Consider the following 22,049-nt stretch of genomic DNA (forward strand, 5'->3'; position numbering starts at 1 on the left):
AGGGGGTGACTTTATTGTTGACTGGTTGGTAAGGTTATTTAAAGTATGTATGATTCATGGTGAGGTGCCTGAGGATTGGCGGAATGATTGCATAGTGCCACTGTACAAAGGCAAAGGGGACAAGAGTGAGTGCTCAAATTACAGAGGTATAAGTTTGTTGAGTATTCCTGGTAAATTATATGGGAGGGTATTGATTGAGAGGGTGAAGGAGTGTACAGAGCATCAGATTGGGGAAGAGCAGTGTGGTTTCAGAAGTGGTAGAGGATGTGTGGATCAGGTGTTTGCTTTGAAGAATGTATGTGAGAAATACTTAGAAAAACAAATGGATTTGTATGTAGCATTTATGGATCTGGAGAAGGCATATGATAAGAGTTGACAGAGATGCTCTGTGGAAGGTATCAAGAATATATGGTGTGGGAGGCAAGTTGTTAGAAGCAGTGAAAAGTTTTTATCGAGGATGTAAGGCATGTGTATGAGCAGGAAGAGAAGAAAGTGATTGGTTCTCAGTGAATGTTGGTTTGCAGCATGGGTGTGTGATGTCTTCATGGTTGTTTAATTTGTTAATGGATGGGGTTGTTAGGGAGGTGAATGCAAGTTTTGGAAAGGGGGGTAAGTATGCAGTCTGTTGTGGATGAGAGAGCTTGGGAAGTGAGTCTGTTGTTGTTCACTGATAATACAGAGCTGGTGGCTGATTCGGGTGAGAAACTGCAGAAGCTGGTGACTGAGTTTGGTAAAACGTATGAAAGAAGAAAGCTGAGAGTAAATGTGAATAACAACAAGTTATTAGGTACAGTACGGCTGAGGGACAAGTCAATTGGGAGGTAAGTTTGAATGGAGAAAAACTGGAGGAAGTGAAGTGTTTTAGACATCTGGGAGTGGATTTGGCAGCGGATGGAACCAGGGAAGCGGAAGTGAGTCATAGAGTGGGGGAGAGGGCGAAATATATATATATTTTTATTTATCTATTTATCATACTTTGTCGCTGCCTCCCACGTTAGCGAGGTAGTGCAAGGAAACAGACGAAAGAATGGCCCAACCCATCCACATACACATGTATATACATACACGTCCACACACACACATATACATACCTATACATCTCAATGTATACATATATATACACACACAGACATATACATATATACACATGTACATAATTCATACTGTCTGCCCTTATTCATTCCCATCGCCACCCCGCCACACATGAAATGACAACCCCCTCCCCCGCATGTGCGCGAGGTAGCGCTTGGAAAAGACAAGGGCCAAATTCATTCACACTCAGTCTCTAGCTGTCATGTATAATGCACTGAAACCACAGCTCCCTTTCCACATCCAGGCCCCACAAAACTTTTCATGGTTTACCCCAGAGGCTTCATATGCCCTGATTCAATCCACTGACAGCACGTCGACCCCCAGCATACCACATTGTTCCAATTCACTCTATTCCTTGCACGCCTTTCACCCTCCTGCGTGTTCAGGCCCCAGTCACTCAGAATCTTTTTCACTCCATCTTTTCACCTCCAATTTGGTCTCCCACTTCTCCTCGTTCCCTCCACCTGTGACACATATATCCTCTTTGTCAATCTTTCCTCACTCATTCTCTCCATGCGACCAAACCATTTCAAAACACCCTCCTCTGCTCTCTCAATCACACTCTTTACCAAACCATTTCAAAACACCCTCTTCTGCTCTCTCAACCACACTCTTTTTAGTACCGCACATCTCTCTTACCCTTTTATTACTTATTCGATCAAACCACCTCACACCACATACTGTTCTGAAACATCTCATTTCTAGGACGCGGACCCCCCTCTGCACAACTCTATCTATAGCCCACGCCTCACAACCATATAACACTGTTGGAACCACTATTCCTTCAAACATACCCATTTTTGCTTTCCAAGATAATGTTCTTGACTTCCACACATTTTTCAAAGCTCCCAGAACTTTTGCCCCCTCCCCCATCCTATACATATAATACATATACATTTTCATTCTTCATTGCTTAACATCCTCTACAACAACTTCATACCTACCACTCTAAACTTTGCATCATGTGCCAGGGCTTCCAACCTCTCAAACACAAATACAACAAAGCTAAACTAAACAAAATAGTAAAACCCTATACACTCTGAACATCGTCCATCCCTACAACACTTCATACACCGTCTGAACATATCCCATGACCCTTAATGCTCACCAGGCAAATGACACAATGAAAATATCAAGTACTTACTGTACTACTCAATTGCCCTGCATTCTCCATAAAAAGATGCATACAAATCACCACTGCACTTCAAAACCTATGGTTCTGACCAGTAGACAGTGACAGTTTCCAGAGTGCTGCAGGAGCCTTATAAAGACAGATGGGACACCTTGGGCAGAAAGGAAGTACCTTCCTACCTACAAGTACCTACAATGAGATTCTGCCATGGTGGTAGGGCCAGCTCATTGCCCTAACCACTTGTAGTAAGTGTACAGCACCCTGAGCCTTGCAACTACCTAGACCTCTTTACTGGGGCTCTTACAACACCAAGGAAGTCAGCCATATTCATCATATGGAGCATAGGTCTTGAAATAAGGTAATATGAGTTTGCCTGAGAGGGTAAGTGTAGAGTAGTTGTGTGTGTGTTCAGTGTTTCAGTAAGGTTTCATTTTATACAAGATATAATTCCTAAGGGATTTATTTTTAAATCTGTGAGGTCTAGGAATACTAAAACAAATAACACATTTAATTTGCCCTACACATTACATAAAAATAAATTCTTAACATATTCCTCCAACTTCCTAGTCATATGATCTTTATGGCGCAAATACATTCATAGTTTTTCAAAGCATGAAATGAAACAATTAATCACCCTAAACAGTGTTCGTTAATCTAAAGACATATTATCAACCATGTGTGTATCATTAAAAGAGCTAAATTTCTTATCTCAAGGAATAAGGCAGACATTCTGTGACAAGTAATATTACAGTACTAAGTGGTTAAATATACGTTATTAGCAAAATATCAAATAAATATCAAAGTTAATGAATTTATCACTGCTGTAAATATCCTCTTATCAACACCTTAAATCTTAAAATATAAAAGTATACTGCTTACAAAATCTGACAAAAAAAAGGAACAATTATCTGAAGTTTTCCCTGAAGTCAAACAAATGTAAACTAAAGCTGATCCACTTAAAATATTAGATTTATTGTGAACATGAAAAATCTCTTGATAAAGGAACTAGTAAAAGTCAATCATTCCAACAGAAATGCCTAAAACACAATAAACTTTTCCACAGTAAAAGTGAGACTTACTTTCCCATACTTTCAATAAAGTGAAAACAAAAGGCTACTCACTCTTCAATCAAACATTCTTTCTTTGGTGGGGAGACATTTTCATCTGTTGTGGCAGGCCGTTTGGGAGGAGATGTGAACTGTCGGTAGTCTGTGTCACCAATGACAGCTGTTGATGTAGCTGGGGTGGTGACTTCTGGTTTTTTTACTGAAATGCAGTAATTTGTTGTTGGCAAAGGCCAAGGACTGCAATCACTCTGTGACTGCATCTGCTCTAATACAGAAATTTACATAAAAGTTTCCAGTGTCCAATATCTGGCATTTATACCACACACACACACACAATCAAAGTAGGGGGGTGACTGGCACTCATCATAAGAGACAGCAGTACATTCTCAGATTTAGTGGAAGTTGGTCCATTCAGACAATATATAATGAGAAAAGTAATGAGAAGGAACATGGGTATCTCTACCATCAAATATGGAGGAAATGATAAGAAAGAAGGAAGGATTGTTTAACAGAAATTGTCTAAAAAGGAAAGGAGCCTAATTAGAGATAATCAATGGCAAAGATATAGGTATCATCCCAACCATACAGCATTTGCAAGATATAAGAGAGCAAAGAATGAACACAGCATTATAAGAAAGGAGGAATAAAGAAACTTTGAAATGAATATTGTGGAGAAGGCAGGAAAAAAGAAAACTTTTCCATAAGCTCATCAGCATTAAATCATCAATTAGAGAGAGACTAATCAGGCTAAGGAATTCAGTGGAAAGAATTATACAGGATGATGTTAGGACATGCAAGAATCTGTATAACAAAATCATGAGCGTTTCCAGTCTCACTAAGTGGAGAGGAGGTTTTAAACAAAAAAGAATATGACTAAACATTATCAGAACACTATAAGGACTTTACCCATAAAAGGATCATGGTCCCACAGAAACTTCACCATAAATGAAGGATATACACAACAAACCTCTTGGAATAATGTTCATGGTGTCCCTGGAGAAAGGCAAGTGTCAAAGATGTAGGAAAGGGCATACATCATACCTGTCTCAAAGAATGGACACTGGGAACTGGCATCAAAAAACTGAAATGTCTTACCAAAAAGTGAGGTCTAAAGGTCCTAGAAAAGATAATCAGAAAGTAAATGAATGTCCTTCTGCAGAAGAGGAATAACTTAAGTGAGAGATAGCATGGTTTTAAGGAGAGGAGGTCATGTATAACTAACCTCTCAGGTTTCTACAAGAGAGTGAGCTCTGTCTTAGACGAAAGGGAATATGAGTGGATTATTTGTAACTGGAATGCCTGAAAGCAACTGAAACTACATCATGTGGAAAGCAGACTAAGATGACAAATCACCAAGCAGGAGTGAGGAGGAGATTCCTTTCAAGGATGTAAGATTATTAATGTGAAACTCTACCATATGGACACTTTTTCTGGCTTCCTTCTAATATCAACAAAGAAAGGAAGCAATCGCTCACACCTATTCTCTAGCAGTCTGGCTACCATGTGCAATGTACCAAAACCACAGCCCCCTATCCACAACCAGGCCTCAAAAACCTTTCAATGGTTTCCCTTGGCCACTTCACATGCCCTGGTTTAGTCCACTGACAGCATGCTGATCCCTGTATACCACAACATACCAATTTGTTTTTCAACTTCCTACATGTTCAGCCACAAGCAATCAAAATCTTTTTCACTGCACCCTTCACTCTCCAATTTGGTTTCACACTCTTCCTTGTCTCCTCAACTTCTGACACATTTCCTCTTTTTGTCAACCTTGCTCATTCTTTTCATATGTCCAAACCATTTCAGCAAACCCTCTTGTGCTCGCTAAACCACACTTTTAATTACCACATCTCTCTCTTATCTTTTATTACTTAAACAATCATACCACCTCATACCACATACTGTCCTTAAAACATTATATTTCAACTAATCCAACCCCCTCCACACATACTCATTTATATCCTATCCCTTGCATCCATACATCGTTAGGACTACTATACCTTCAAACATACCTATTTTGCCATTTTAGATAATACCCTCTCTTTCCACTCATTCTTCAATGTTCCTAGAAACCTTGCTCCCTCTCTCACTGCATGACTAACTTTCACTTCCAAAACATACAGGAGGGTGAGAGGCATGCAAGGAAGAGTGAATTGGAATGACGTGGTATACCAGGGTTGACATGCTGTCAGTAGACTGAACCAGGGCATGTGAACCATCTAGAGTAAACCATGGAGAGGTCTGTGGGGCCTGGATGTGGATAGGGAGCTGTGGTTTCGGTGCATTACACATGACACTAATCCATTCTCCCTGACCCTCTCATTTTGCACACTGCCTTAACCAAAACACCCTACATCTGCAACTCTATCATCAAACACATTCAACAAACCTTCAAAATACTCATTCCATCTTCTCCCTTCATTGCTACCTGTTATTACTTACCCCACTTGTCCCCTTTACCGATGTTCCCATTTGTTCTCGCGTCTTATGCACATCATTTACCTCCTTCCAAAACATCTTTTTATTCTCCATAAAATTTAATGGTACTCTCTCACCCCAACTATCATTTGCTCTCTTTTTTAGCCTTTGCACCTTCCTTTTGACCTCCTGCTGCTTTTTTTTTATAAACCTCCAAGTCATTTGTACTCCCTCCTTGTAAGTATCGTACCTTTCTCTTTCACTAACAACTTTACTTCTTCATCCCACCACTTACTACCTTTTCTAATCTGCCAACCTCCCACCTTTCTTATGTCACATGCATCTTTTGCACAATGCATTACTGCCTCTCTAAATACATCCCACTCCTCTCATATCATTTGCTTTCACCTTTTGCCATTCTACACTCAATCTCTCCGGGTGCTTCCTCACACAAGTCTGCTTTCCAAGCTCATTTAATCTCACTACTCTCTTCTCTCCAACATTCTCTCTTTATTTTTGAAAACCTCAACAAATCTTCACCTTCGCCCCCTAAGATAGTGGTCAAACACCCCCACAGCTATCCCTCTCAGCACATTAACATCCAAAAGTCTCTCTTTTACATGCCTATCAATTAACACAATCCAATAATGCCCTTTAGCCATCTCTCCTTCTCGCATACATATTATTTGCTTTGTCGCTGTCTCCCGCGTTTGCGAGGTAGCGCAAGGAAACAGACGAAAGAAATGGCCCAACCCACCCCCATACACATGTATATACATACACGTCCACACACGCAAATATACATACCTATACATCTCAATGTACACTTATATATACACACACACACACATACATATATACCAATGCACACAATTCACATTGTCTGCCTTTATTCATTCCCATCGCCACCTCGCCACACATGGAAATATATACTTATGTATACATATACTTATGTATATCTCTTTTTGAACCAGGTATTCCCAATCACCAGTTTTTTCAGCACACAGTTCCATAAGCTCTTCACCATTTCCATTCACAACACTGAATACCCATTGCGCACCAATTATAAATTATACCCTCAACTGCCTCATTACCCACCTTCACATTCAAATCACCCATCACTAATACCCATTCTTGTGTGTCAAAGCTGCTGACACACTCATTCAGTTGCTCCCAAAACACTTGCCTCTCATGATCTTTCTTCTCATGACCAGGTGCATAAGCACCAATAACCACCCATCTCTCTCCATCCACTTTCAGTTTTACCCATATCAATCAAGAATTCACTTTCTTACACTCTATCACACACTCTCACAACTCCTGCTTCAGGAGTAGTGCTACTCCTTCCTTAGCTCTTATCCATTCAGCAACCCCTGACTTCACTCACAAGACTTTTCCAAACCATTCTTCTCCTTTGCCCTTGAGCTTCGTTTCACTCACAGCCAAAACATCCAGGTTTCTTTCCTTCAACATACTACCTTCAAGGAGGATGAGCACTCCCCACTTGACTACCAACTTATACAATATACCACATGTTTCCTTAGGGCCATCTCTATTTTCTTATTTTTTACATTGTTCATTTATGTGAATAGTAACTTTGGATTTATTTCCATACTCTGTATAACTTTTTCTTCGTCCATTTTTTGGTATCTTCTCTGAGATTTCAATCATTTTAACACTTGCATTCTTTATCTTGTCATCCAATTCTTTTATTTTTGTTTCTTTCACTGCTATCTCTTTCTATACCCTCCTTTCATTCTTCCATGGTTTTCAAAGTATTTTTACTTTTTGTATGTTTCAATTTCGTTGGAAACTGTTCAGTGATTATTTGGCCTAGTCTCTGACGGTATTTATTTTTGTGTTTCTTCCTAGGTTACTGTCTCTCAAAAATGTCACTTCTATTTGTGTTTACAATCCATTCAATGATCTTTTTCCAATCACTTTAGTTGATGAAAATTCATACTATTCTATTCAACCCACTATTGTTCTCTGTTGCTGATCATGTTCACATAGTTTTGTTTCCATTATATATGCTGTAGTGATTTCTATGACATTATGATGATAGACTTGCATTATTTACTTCTATATCAGAAAACTGTGCCAAGGCATTTGTAAAAGTAAGATCTATTGTACTGCTCCCTAGACAATCTGTGGTATACCAACATGTACCTGAAAGGTTCACATTAACCCACTCTTAAGAGCAGCTATCTTTCATTTGCAGATCCATTAATCTTTCCTTTGCAACTGTACATATGTTCATAGTCTAATCCTCTCTCATGCCATTCAATAAAATGGAAGTTAAAGTCACCAGTCTATCTATGACTGAATCAAACTTCTCTAATCCCTTCAAAATTTCAACTTGAAGTAAAAAAAGTTTTGTTATTGATGGTCTGCATGACACTAGGTTTATTGTGTTAATGGCTGAGATGCTCACTACTTTTAAATCAAATTCATTGTGACTCATCTTTGTTAATCTATTTTCTTCTTGACCTATTGTGGACATAAATTGTTACAGCTTGTTTGAACTTGGTTCTTTTGCTTTGTCGCTGTCTCCCGCATTAGTGAGGTAGCGCAAGGAAACAGACGAAAGAATGGCCCAACCCACCCACATACACATGTATATACATACACGTCCACACATGCAAATATACATACCTATTCATCTCAATGTATACATATATATACACACACAGACATATACATATATACACATGTACATAATTCATACTGTCTGCCTTTATTCATTCCCATCACCACCCCGCCACACATGAAATAACAACCCCCTCACCCCACATGTGTGTGAGGTAGTGCTGGGAAAAGACAACAAAGGCCACATTCATTCACACTCAGTCTCTAGCTGTCATATATAATGCACTGAAACCACAGCTCCTTTTCCACATCCAGGCCCCACAAAACTTTCCATGGTTTACCCCAGACGCTTCACACGCCCTGGTTCAATCCATTGAGAGAACGTCGAGCCCAGTATACCACATCGTTCCAATTCACTCTATTCCTTGGACGCCTTTCACCCTCCTGCATGTTCATTCAAAATCCGATCATTCAAAATCTTTTTCACTCCATCTTTCCACCTCCAATTTGGTCTCCCACTTCTTGTTCCCTCCACCTCTGACACATATATCCTCTTTGTCAATTTTTCCTCACTTATACTCTCTCCGTGTCCAAACCATTTCAACACACCCTCTTATGCTCTCTCAACCACACTCTTCTCATTTCCACACATCTCTCTTACCCTTTCATTACTTACTCTATAAAACCACCTAACACCACATATTGTCCTCAATATTTCCAACACATCCACCCTCTCCGTACAAACCTATCTATAGTCCATGCCTCGCAACCATAAAACATTGTTGGAACTACTATTCCTTCAAACATTCTCATTTTTGCTCTCTAAGATAATGTTCTCTCCTCCCACACATTCTTCGTCACTACCAGAGCCTTCGCACCCTCCCCTACCCTGTGACTCACTTCCTCTTCCATGGTTCCAACCGCTGCTAAGTCCACTCCCAGATATCTAAAACACTTCACTTCCTCCAATTTTTCTACACTCAAACTTACATCCTAATCAACTTGTCCCTCAACCCTAGTGAACCTAATAACCTTGCTGTTATTCACATTTACTCTCAACTTTCTCCTTTCACACACTTTTCCAAACTGAGTCACCAACTTTTGCAGTTTCTCACACGAGTCAGCCACTAGAGCTGTATCACTGGCGAACAACTCACTCACTTCCCAGGCCCTCTCATCTCCAACAGACTGCATACTCGCCCCTCTCTCCAAAACTCTTGCATTTACCTCTCTAACCACCCCATCCATAAGCAAATTAAACAACCATGGGGACATCACACACCTCTGCCAAAGACCGACATTCACTGGGAACCAATCAATCTTCTTTCTTCCAACTCGTACATATACCTTACATACTTGGTAAAAACTTTTCACTGCTTCTGGTAACTTACCATCCACACTATATACTTTTAGGACCTTTCACAAAGCATCTCCATCAACCCTATAATATGCCTTCAGATCCATAAATGCTACATACAAATCCATCTGTTTTTCTAAGTATTTCTCACACACATTCTTCAAAGCAAACACCTGATCCACACATCCTCTACCACTTCTGAAACAACACTGCTTTTCCCAATTCTGATGCTCTGTACATGCCTTCACCCTCTCAGTACCCTCCCATATAATTTCCCAGGAATACTCAACAAACTTGTGCCTCTATAGTTTGAACACTCACCTTTATCCCATTTGCCTTTGTACAATGGCACTATGTATGCATTCCACCAATCCTCAGGTACTTCCACATGGTCCATACATACACTGGATATCCTTACCAATCAACAACACAGTCACCCTCTTTTTTGTAAATTCTACTTCTGCAAAGCTTTCACTACCTCTTCTCTCTTAACCAAACCATTCTCCCTGACCCTCTCACTTTGCACATCACCCCGACCAAAACACCCTATATCTGCCTCTCCATCATCAAACACATTCAACAAACCTTCAAAATATTCACTCCATCTCCTTCTCACTTCATCACTACTTGTTATTACTTCCCCACCTGCCCCCTTCACCGATGTCCCCAATTGTTCTCGTCTTACGCACATTATATACCTCCTTCCAAAACATCTTTTTATTCTCCCTAAAATTTAATGATACTCTCTCACACCAGCTCTCATTTGACCTCTTTTTCAACTCTTTTACCTTTCTCTTGATCTGCTGCTTTTTTTTTTTTTTTTCATACATTTCCAAGTCATCTGCAAAACTTCCCTGCAAGTATCATCCAAATGCCTCTCTTTTCTCTTTTACAAACAACCTTACTTCATCCCACTGCTCACTACCCTTTCTTATCTGCCCACCTCCCACATTTCTCATGCCACATGCATCTTTTGCGCAAGCCATCACTGCTTTTCTAAATACATCAAATTCCTCACTCACTCCCCTCAAGTCGTCTGCTCTCACCTTTTGCCGTTCTACACTCAATCTCTCCTGGTACTTCCTTACACAAGTCTCCTTTCCAAGCTCATTTACTCTCACCACTCTCTTCTCCCAGCATTCTCTCTCTCTCTTTTTTTTTTTTCTTTATTTTTTAAACTTCTAGAAATCTTCACCTTGGCATCTACAAGTTAGTGATCAGACATCCCTCTCCAGCTGCCCCTCTCAGCACATTAACATCCAAAAGTCTCTCTTTTACATGCCTATCAATTAACACATACTTCAATAATGCCCTTTGACCATCTCTCCTACTCACATACTGCCATCCAACACTGAAGCATTCAATTTCCCCAGCTGTGATATTTTTCTTTTGTTCCTCATATAAATACTTTTTCTCCATACTTGATTGCCATTTCATGTGTTTGCAAGATAGTGCCAGGGACAGAAATGACATCAAAGGCCACATTCTTTCACACTAAGTCTCTAGCTGTCGTGTGTAATGCACTGAAACCACATCTCCCTTTCCACATCCAGGCCCCACAGAACTTTCCATGGTTTACTGCACACACTTCACATACCTTCGTTCAATCCATTGACAGCACATCAACCCTGGTATACCACGTCGATCCAATTCACTCTATTCCTTGCACGCCTTTCATCCTCCTCTATGTTCAGGCTTCAATCGCTCAAAATCTTTTCACTCCATCCTTCCACCTCCAATTTGGTCTCCCACTTCTCCTCGTTCCCTACACCTCTGACACATATATCCTCTTGGTCAATCTTTCCTAGCTCAATCTCTCCATGTGACCAAACCATTTCAATACACCCTCTCAACCACACTCTTTTTATTACCATACATCTCTCTTAACCTTTCATTACTTACTAGATCAAACCACCTCACACCACATATTGTCCTCAAACATCTCATTTCCAACACATCCAACCTCCTCCACACAACCCTACCTATAACCCATGCCTCGCAACCATATAACATTGTTGGAACCACTATTCCTTCAAACATAACCATTTTCGCTCTCCGAGATAAATCTCGCCTTCCACACATTCTTCAATGCTCCCAGAACTTTCATCCCCTCCCCCACCCTGTGACTCACTTCCACTTCCATGGCTCCATCCACTGCCAAAACCACGCCCAGATATCTAAAACACTTCACTTTCTTCAGTTTTTCTCCATTCAGGCTTACCTCCCAATTAACTTGCCCCTCAACCCTACTGAACCTAATAACCTTGCTCTTATTCAAATTTACTCTAAGGTTTCTTCTTTCACACACTTGACCAAAATCATTCACCAACTTCTGCAGTTTCTCACTCGAATCATCCACCAGTGCTGTGTCAATCCAGTCAATGTCTACAGATAAATTTCATTCTTCCTCTAAAAAAGAAAAAAATCCTTCCTATTTGGTTAGTAATTTTCTTTCCTTTCTAATTTAGTAATTCTGATATAATGACCTGAAAGACCATGACCTACAGCTTTTGAACATCAAACAGAGTACACAAATACATGAAAAAATCATGTAGTCCTTCTATTCATAGGTTAATCGAAAAATGCACCAGAATGCAGCACCCCTTTAACATTTAAATGCCAGGTGCAGGTGATGTAATTCTTGCCTCATAATAAGGAAAAAATGAAAGGTCTTTAAAGTTTTTGTTTCCCCTTATAAACTAAAATGCACGTAAATGTAAAGGACATGTACAAAGTGAGCAAAATAAAATTAAATGGTTATGGTCTATCCATAAAGTTAACATTTAGATCCCCTGGGGCAACATAGCATGGGTGGTACAGTTGGATTTAGGGGCAACTCATCCAGTGAATTGATTACGACATAATTACTCAAAGTCAAAACTAAGAAACATTTACAAAACTACATGCTAACTTTTGTGGAAGGACCTACACTTCATATAATGACTCCTGCTCCCTGTAAAGCAATTCAAATGATGACTCCTTATGTTAACGAGTTAAATACTCTCCTGCATTAACAATAATATATATTTCATTACAAAGAAAATTCAATAATATAACATGACAAAGCAAAGTAATGCGAAAGAATTTACTTCAAAGAATCAAAAATTTGGCACAAACTCCATAATATACACTTTCTTTTGGTGGATGCTTGTCACACCTTCAGTGTAAAATCAGCAAACTATAATTTCACGCAGATATACACCTTCACAAACGCACTGAAATGGAAAAGGCTTATGCTAGGATTAGTAACAAAAAAATAGAGGCTGCCTAGAAACAGATTTCCCCCCATATGAAGAAATTTCCAGTACTTTCACAAGTCCAAAGTTCTGAAACAAAAGACTATAAATATAATATCTGGTAATGTTAACATATAACAAAATACTTGTATGCTACAAAAAGTAGCATTCCCCTTTTTATGGCCTTGGATATTTCACCTTTCCAATTTACCATACTTTTCCTTGCTAAACCTTCCTATAAGTTCCCTGACATTCTGAAAATAACAAATATCTATACCTAATTATCAAAGATGTTCTGGAAGGAGGTAAATAAAGTGCATAAGACAAGGGAGCAAATGGGAACTTCAGTGAAGGGCGCAAATGGGGAGGTGATAACAAGTAGTGGTGATGTGAGAAGGAGATGGAGTGAGTATTTTGAAGGTTTGTTGAATGTGTTTGATGGTAGAGTAGCAGATATAGGGTGTTTTGGTCGAGGTGTGCAAAGTGAGAGGGTTAGGGAAAATGATTTGGTAAACAGAGAAGAGGTAGTAAAAGCTTTGCGGAAGATGAAAGCCGGCAAGGCAGCAGGTTTGGATGGTATTGCAGTGGAATCTATTAAAAAAGGGGGTGACTGTATTGTTGACTGGTTGGTAAGGTTATTTAATGTATGTATGACTCATGGTGAGGTGCCTGAGGATTGGCGGAATGCGTGCATAGTGCCATTGTACAAAGGCAAAGGGGATAAGAGTGAGTGCTCAAATTACAGAGGTATAAGTTTGTTGAGTATTCTTGGGAAATTATATGGGAGGGTATTGATTGAGAGGGTGAAGGCATGTACAGAGCATCAGATTGGGGAAGAGCAGTGTGGTTTCAGAAGTGGTAGAGGATGTGTGGATCAGGTGTTTGCTTTGAAGAATGTATGTGAGAAATACTTAGAAAAGCAAATGGATTTGTATGTAGCATTTATGGATCCGGAGAAGGCATATGATAGAGTTGATAGAGATGCTCTGTGGAAGGTATTAAGAATATATGGTGTGGGTGGCAAGTTGTTAGAAGCAGTGAAAAGTTTTTATCGAGGATGTAAGGCATGTGTACATGTAGGAAGAGAGGAAAGTGACTGGTTCTCAGTGAATGTAAGCTTGCGGCAGGGGTGTGTGATGTCTCCATGGTTGTTTAATTTGTTTATGGATGGGGTTGTTAGGGAGGTGAATGCAAGTTTTGGAAAGAGGGGCAAGTATGAAGTCTGTTGGGGATGAGAGAGCTTGGGAAGTGAGTCAGTTGTTGTTCGCTGATGATACAGCGCTGGTGGCTGATTCATGTGAGAAACTGCAGAAGCTGGTGACTGAGTTTGGTAAAGTGTGTGAAAGAAGAAAGTTAGGAGTAAATGTGAATAAGAGCAAGGTTATTAGGTACAGTAGGGTTGAGGGTCAAGTCATTTGGGAGGTAAGTTTGAATGGAGAAAAACTGGAGGAAGTAAAGTGTTTTAGATATCTGGGAGTGGATCTGGCAGCAGATGGAACCATGGAAGCGGAAGTGGATCATAGGGTGGGGGAGGGGGCAAAAATTCTGGGAGCCTTGAAGAATGTGTGGAAGTCGAGAACATTATCTCAGAAAGCAAAAATGGGTATGTTTGAAGGAATAGTGGTTCCAACAATGTTGTATGGTTGCGAGGCGTGGGCTATGGATAGAGTTGTGCGCAGGAGGATGGATGTGCTGGAAATGAGATGTTTGGGGACAATGTGTGGTGTGAGGTGGTTTGATCAAGTAAGTAACGTAAGGGTAAGAGAGATGTGTGGAAATAAAAAGAGCATGGTTGAGAGAGCAGAAGAGGGTGTTTTGAAATGTTTTGGGCACATGGAGAGAATGAGTGAGGAAAGATTGACCAAAAGGATATATGTGTCGGAGGTGGAGGGAACGAGGAGAAGTGGGAGACCAAATTGGAGGTGGAAAGATGGAGCGAAAAAGATTTTTATGTGATCGGGGCCTGAACATGCAGGAGGGTGAAAGGAGGGCAAGGAATAGAGTGAACTGGATCGATGTGGTATACCGGGGTTGACGTGCTGTCAGTGGATTGAATCAGGGCATGTGAAGCATCTGGGGTAAACCATGGAAAGCTGTGTAGGTATGTATATTTGCGTGTGTGGACGTATGTAGATACATGTGTATGGGGGTGGGTTGGGCCATTTCTTTCGTCTGTTTCCTTGCGCTACCTCACAAACGCAGGAGACAGCGACAAAGCAAAAAATAAAAAAAAAAAATTATCATACTATTAATCTTGTTTCTTACACAGCTCCACACCATCTGCCTCTACAAATTGTAAGAATAGGAGTTTCTTAAACCTTACAATTTGCTTCTTGGTCCAAAAAGGTTTGTGGAAAAAAAAAAATCATGAACTTTCCAAATTTCAACTCCCTGATTAGGATATCTTTGTTCTTTTATCTATAAACCTTCACTTTACATACGTTCTGCTGGTATATACATCATTCTGTGCTGAATGAAAGTTTTTATTAGGCTCATTATTCTTTGGGCCCATTCTGCTGTGTTTTAAGCTGCTGCTGGTTATCTTGTCATTCTTAGAGCCCAATGGAGGGGTGACTGATTATCTAAAATCCCAGTGGTGGAGGCTAAAAAGTTTTGGACTACAGCTTGACATGTATGCTGCATGTTAAATGTAAAATTGTTGATTTAAGTTCATCTCAAATTCAGTAATGTCCATGTTAATTTTTATAAAACTTTTCATAAACCAAATCTTTCTAATCCCCACCAGAATAAAGAAGCAAATAAAACTCTGACTAGACATGGTTTAAATCAGCCAAAAGTTACTCATTATGTAACTGCATAAAAAGCATTATGTTGATGTATTTTTCTTTTGAACCAATGGAAATTGTGAAAAAATACGCCTGTGTAGCTTTAGCATGTTTATGTATATCAACAGTGATTTGCTGTATCTGTGAAGCCTTCAACAAAGGTGCAGTTGTATTTCAACTTTTCTTCATATAACAGTTTATCTCAAACCTTTCAATCAATATCTTTTATTTTTCTTACTGACTGTTCCAAAGAAATCACACTCGGTAAGTTCTTTTCAACATCTTGCTGCCTGTAAACACTCACTAGTTTGCGTAAAGTTGCCTTCACAATGACTCACATTGTGCATACTCACCAAGATTTAAGGAAGGGAGATTATGTGTGACAAATTTCTTAAGACTTCTATAAAAGTGCTGTGTTCCATTCTAGACAAAAGAAAAAGTGGGTGGACTGTGTGTTATTGGACAGAAAGGAAATATTAAACAGTGTACCACACAGGGTTTGCTGGATCTCCCAGCAAGAATAATGAGGAGAATCTCTCAATGTATAAAAAATTCTCTTAGTGGAGGAGAATAAAGAATGCATGTCAGAGGAGCATTCTGGAAATCAGAGTCACCAGTGGCATGCCATAGGACTCAGTCCTGGTACCACAGCTTTTATCAATCTACGCAGTCAACATAAAAGTATGGCTTTACTTGGGTTTGATCAAAACTAAAATGAACAATGCCACCTTAACTGTTTCAGTATGGTTGTGTAATTCACTACTCTGGTGATACTCACTCTAATCCTTTCACTGCATCCAGTAAACCCTGAATATGGGTCATCCAAAGGTGCTCTAAAAAATATCTAAACAATAACAATAAATGTGTGTGCAGTCACTTTTGGCAAGGCTGTACCACCTTCAGTCACTAACACAGAATACAGCCTCATCAAAAATCTTACTTCAAAGGAGTTCATCCTAACCTTGCTAATGAATGTGGCATATCTTTTAAGTGCAAGTAGCCCCTAGAAGAAGGGTTCAGGCACACTTGGACCCTCTCAGAAAGAGGTCATGGAGTAATAATAATTAAATAATAATTCTCTTTATAAAGTGGTGTATATCTCTACTAACTGAAATGTTCATATGCATTCTACAATTAATGTTACTCCACTAGTATGCATGTAAGGTACTTCAAGAGTATTTTCAGGCATGTCATGCGATGTGCAGTATTTCTAGAAGTGTTTTTGTCACAAACAAAATTTATCCCAAAGGGTTTTTCATCACTATCATTTACTATCTTGTAAGAATGTCAGCTTCAAAACTTATTATATGGGTCAGCCAAAAGTCACTGTGCACCTGCCAGATACAATGAGTATATTCACAGAGTTTCAGAAAATTAACATCAAATACATTTTTCATATTAAGTTACAAGTGTTGGAAATGGCACTCACATGCCTATAGACATGAGTCCACTAAAGTGACAGTGCATGAGGAAGGAAAGGAAGGGAGGGAAGGGGAAGGGAGGCCATTTGTAATAACAATAATGGTAAGAATAAGGCAGTTTTATCACTTGTAGTACAGGTGCACAGTGGCTTTTGGCTCATCATATATAGTGTATAGATGCCAATCTTATACGGGCCTCTTTGTCATTTCTGAACAAACTTAGTGTGTGGTAACTATGCAAGGGATGCCACTAATAGCATTAATGGCAGTGTATTTTGCAGCAAGGCAATGGCAGCCAATTCGAGAACCTTAACATATGTGCACTGGCAGCACTGAATAGCAAAATGGCAAGTTCATAAGCAAAATGGACACAGAGAAAGGATTAAGCACTATTTCAGAAATTTAAGGGGATATGCTAACACTTACTAAATTTCATATTCTTCTGAAAGAAATGGGTTATGTGAATGCAAAGGAGGGATGTGATGAAATTTAAGAGATAATTGGGGAAATGGGGAGTGCCTGTAGTAATAAGAATGGAAGTTATCTTGTGGATGTCTGTGCTGATGGGAGTTTATTCCTTGCAAACCCCTTTTTCCAACACAAAATGATTCACAAATATATGTGAATGAGAAATGACATTAGAAAACAAAAAGGCTGTGCTGGATGCTTGAGCTGTAAGAGGATTCACAGGAGATTGACCATTTTGCAGTTCTTGTGGAGGTGAGGATTAAGAAGTGGAGGTATGGTGTCAGGAAAAATGGACAGGTAAACATGCCAAGGGAGATGAAACACAGAAAATGCATGGAAGAGTATGAATGAAGGGTGACAAAGTTTTGATAAAAGTGCAGTGAATGTAAAAATATAGTCATGTGTGAATGAAGTATCTAAAATGTTTAAAAAAAGATGTTAATGAATGTTGAATTAGTACTTGGATACAAGGCTGTGAGATACAGGAATAAAAGTGGAAATGCATGGTGGACGAATGAAATTAGAAATTGAGAGAGAGAGAGAGAGGGGGGGGAGAGAGAGAGAGAGAGAGAGAGAGAGAGAGAGAGAGAGAGAGAGAGAGAGAGAGAGAGAGAGAGAGAGAGAGAGAGAGAGAGAGGGGGGGGGGGTATGGCTTGTCAAGCCCTGATTGCTCAAAATCTGTTTCACTCCATCCTTCCAACTCCAATTTGGTCTCCCACTTCTCCTTGTTCCCTCCACCTGAGACACATATATCTTCTTTGTCAACCTTTCCTCATTCACTCCCTCCATATGTCTAAACCATTTCAATACACCCTCTTCTGCTCTCTCAACTACACTCTTTTTTATTACCACACCTCTCTCTCTTACCCTTTCATTACTTAATCAAACCACCCACACCATATATTGGTCTCAAACATTTCATTTCCAACACAGCCACTCTCCTCCGTACAACCCCATCTAAAGCCCAAGCCTCACCATATAATATAGCTGGAAAAATAAACCCTTCAAAAATAACAATTTTTGCTCTTCGAGATAATGTTCTCTCTTTCTGGACATTTTTCATCGCTCCCAGAATGTTGGCCCCCTCCTTCAACATGAGACTCATCTCTGCTTTCATGGTTCCATTCGCTGCCAAGTCCACCCCAGATATCTAAAACACTTCACTTCTCCAATTTTTCTCCATTCAAACTTACATCCCAACTAACTCATCCCTCAACCCTGCCAAACCTAATAACCTTCTGCTTATTCACATTTATTCTCAACTTTCTTTCACACAATTTTCCAAATTCTGTCACCAACTTTTGCAGCGGCTTTTTTTTTTTTTCCCCCCCCCCGGCACTACCTCCCTGATGCAGTGGGGTGGCGATGCTGTTTCCTGTGGGGTGGGGTGGCGCCAAGAATGATGAAAGAAAGCAAATATGAATATGTGTATGTGTATATATGTATATGTCTGTGTATGTGTATTTATTGACATGTATATGTATGTGAGGGAGACCAAATTGGAGGTGGAAGGATGGAGTGAAAAAGATTTTGAGTTATCAGGGCCTGAACATACAGGAGGGTGAGAGGTGTGCATGGAATAGAGTGAATTGGAACACTGTGGTATACCAGGGTCGATATGCTGCTAATGTACTGAACCAGGGCATGTGAAGCATCTGGAGTAAACGATGGAAAGGTCAGCGGGGCCTGGATGCTGATAGGGAGCATTACAAATAACAGATGAGGACTGAAGTGTGAACGAATGTGGCCTTTTCTGTCTGTTTTCTTGGCACTACCTCACTGAAGCAGGAGGTAGCGATGCTGTTTCCTGTGGGGCAGGATGGAGGAACCGTCATCAGCCGCTTCCCCCTTCCCCTCGGCTTCTGCTGGCACCTGACATACCAACAGTGGCTGGTACGCTGTTCCCATGGGACTTTTTCAATATATAATATATATATATATCTTCTTTTCTTTCTTTCAAACTATTCGCCATTTCCCGCATTAGCGAGGTAGCGTTAAGAACAGAGGACTGGATATATATATATATATATATATATATATATATATATATATATATATATATATATATATATATTTTTTTTCATACTATTCGCCATTTCCCGCGATAGCGAGGTAGCGTTAAGAACAGAGGACTGGGCCTTTGAGGGAATACCCTCACCTGGCCCCCTTCTCTGTTCCTTCTTTTAAAAAAAAAAAAAAAAAAAAAAAAAAAAAAAAAAAAAAAACGAGAGGGGAGGATTTCCAGCCCCCCGCTCCCTTCCCTTTTAGTCGCCTTCTATGACACGCAGGGAATACGTGGGAAGTATTCTTTTTCCCCTATCCCCAGGGATAATATATATATATATATATATATATATATATATATATATATATATATATATATATATATATATATATATATATATAAATTACAGAGGTATAAGTTTGCTGAGTATTCCTGGTAAATTATATGGGAGGGTATTGATTGAGAGGGTGAAGGCATGTACAGAGCATCAGATTGGGGAAGAGCAGTATGGTTTCAGAAGTGGTAGAGGATGTGTGGATCAGGTGTTTGCTTTGAAGAATGTATGTGAGAAATACTTAGATAAGCAAATGGATTTGTATGTAGCATTTATGGATCGGGAGAAGGCATATGATAGAGTTGATACAGATGCTCTGTGGAAGGTATTAAGAATATATGGTGTGGGAGGCAAGTTGTTAGAAGCAGTGAAAAGTTTGCGAGGTGGCGCAAGGAAACAGACGAAAGAAATGGCCCAACCCACCCCCATACACATGTATATACATACGTCCACACACGCAATTATACATACCTACACAGTTTTCCATGGTTTACCCCAGATGCTTCATATGCCCTGATTCAATCCACTGACAGCACGTCAACCCCGGTATACCACATCGATCCAATTTACTCTATTCCTTGCCCTATTTCACCCTCCAGCATGTTCAGGCCCCGATCACACAAAATCTTTTTCACTCCATCTTTCCACCTCCAATTTGGTCTCCCACTTCTCCTCGTTCCCTCCACCTCCGACACATATATCCTCTTGGTCAATCTTTCCTCACTCATTCTCTCCATGTGCCCAAACCATTTCAAAACACCCTCTTCTGCTCTCTCAACCACGCTCTTTTTATTTCCACAAATCTCTCTTACCCTTACGTTACTTACTCGATCAAACCACCTCACACCACACATTGTCCTCAAACATCTCATTTCCAGCACATCCATCCTCCTGCGCACAACTCTATCCATAGCCCACGCCTTGCAACCATACAACATTGTTGGAACCACTATTCCTTCAAACATACCCATTTTTGCTATCCGAGATAATGTTCTCGACTTCCACACATTCTTCAAGGCTCCCAGGATTTTCGCCCCCTCCTCCACCCTATGATCCACTTCTGCGTCCATGGTTCCATCCGCTGCCAGATCCACTCCCAGATATCTAAAACACTTTACTTCCTCCAGTTTTTCTCCATTCAAACTTACCTCCCAATTGACTTGACCCTCAACCCTACTGTACCTAATTACCTTGCTCTTATTCACATTTACTCTTAACTTTCTTTTTTCACACACTTTACCAAACTCAGTCACCAGCTTCTGCAGCTTCTCACATGAATCAGCCACCAGCGCTGTATCATCAGCGAACAACAACTGACTCACTTCCCAAGCTCTCTCATCCCCAACAGACTTCATACTTGCCCCTCTTTCCAAAACTCTTGCATTCACCTCCCTAACAACCCCATCCATAAACAAATTAAACAACCATGGAGACATCACACACCCATGCCGCAAACCTACATTCACAGAGAACCAATCACTTTCTTCTCTTCCTACACGTACACATGCCTTACATCCTCGATAAAAACTTTTCACTGCTTCTAACAACTTGCCTCCCACACCATATATTCTTAATAGCTTCCACAGAGCATCTCTATCAACTCTATCATATGCCTTCTCCAGATCCATAAATGCTACATACAAATCCATTTGCTTTTCTAAGTATTTCTCACATACATTCTTCAAAGCAAACACCTGATCCACACATCCTCTACCACTTCTGAAACCACACTGCTCTTCCCCAATCTGATGCTCTGTACATGCCATCACCCTCTCATTCAATACCCGCCCATATAATTTACCAGGAATACTCAACACTTTTTTTTTTCTTTTTTTTTTGCTTTGTCGCTGTCTCCCGCATTTGCGAGGTAGCGCAAGGAAACAGACGAAAGAAATGGCCCAACCCACCCCCATACACATGTATATACATACGTCCACACACGCAAATATACATACCTACACAGCTTTCCATGGTTTACCCCAGACGCTTCACATGCCTTGATTCAATCCACTGACAGCACGTCGACCCCGGTATACCACATCAATCCAATTCACTCTATTCCTTGCCCTCCTTTCACCCTCCTGCATGTTCAGGCCCCAATCACACAAAATCTTTTTCACTCCATCCTTCTACCTCCAATT

The 22,049-nt window shown here is 40.1% G+C and overlaps 1 protein-coding gene across 1 annotated transcript in view; it reads right to left on the reverse strand.

Moving 5' to 3' along the window:
• LOC139756229 (uncharacterized) overlaps positions 1-22,049 on the reverse strand; it is a 256,352-nt gene that overhangs the window by 110,140 nt on the left and 124,163 nt on the right. Inside the window, exon 8 of the mRNA XM_071675386.1 lies at positions 3,346-3,490. Within this exon, the coding sequence (XP_071531487.1) occupies positions 3,346-3,490 (145 nt within the window). The remainder of the gene's footprint in view (positions 1-3,345; positions 3,491-22,049) is intronic.

This window comes from Panulirus ornatus, chromosome 21, assembly GCF_036320965.1.
Source record: "Panulirus ornatus isolate Po-2019 chromosome 21, ASM3632096v1, whole genome shotgun sequence".
In the NCBI taxonomy this organism is placed as follows: Eukaryota; Metazoa; Arthropoda; class Malacostraca; order Decapoda; family Palinuridae; genus Panulirus; species Panulirus ornatus.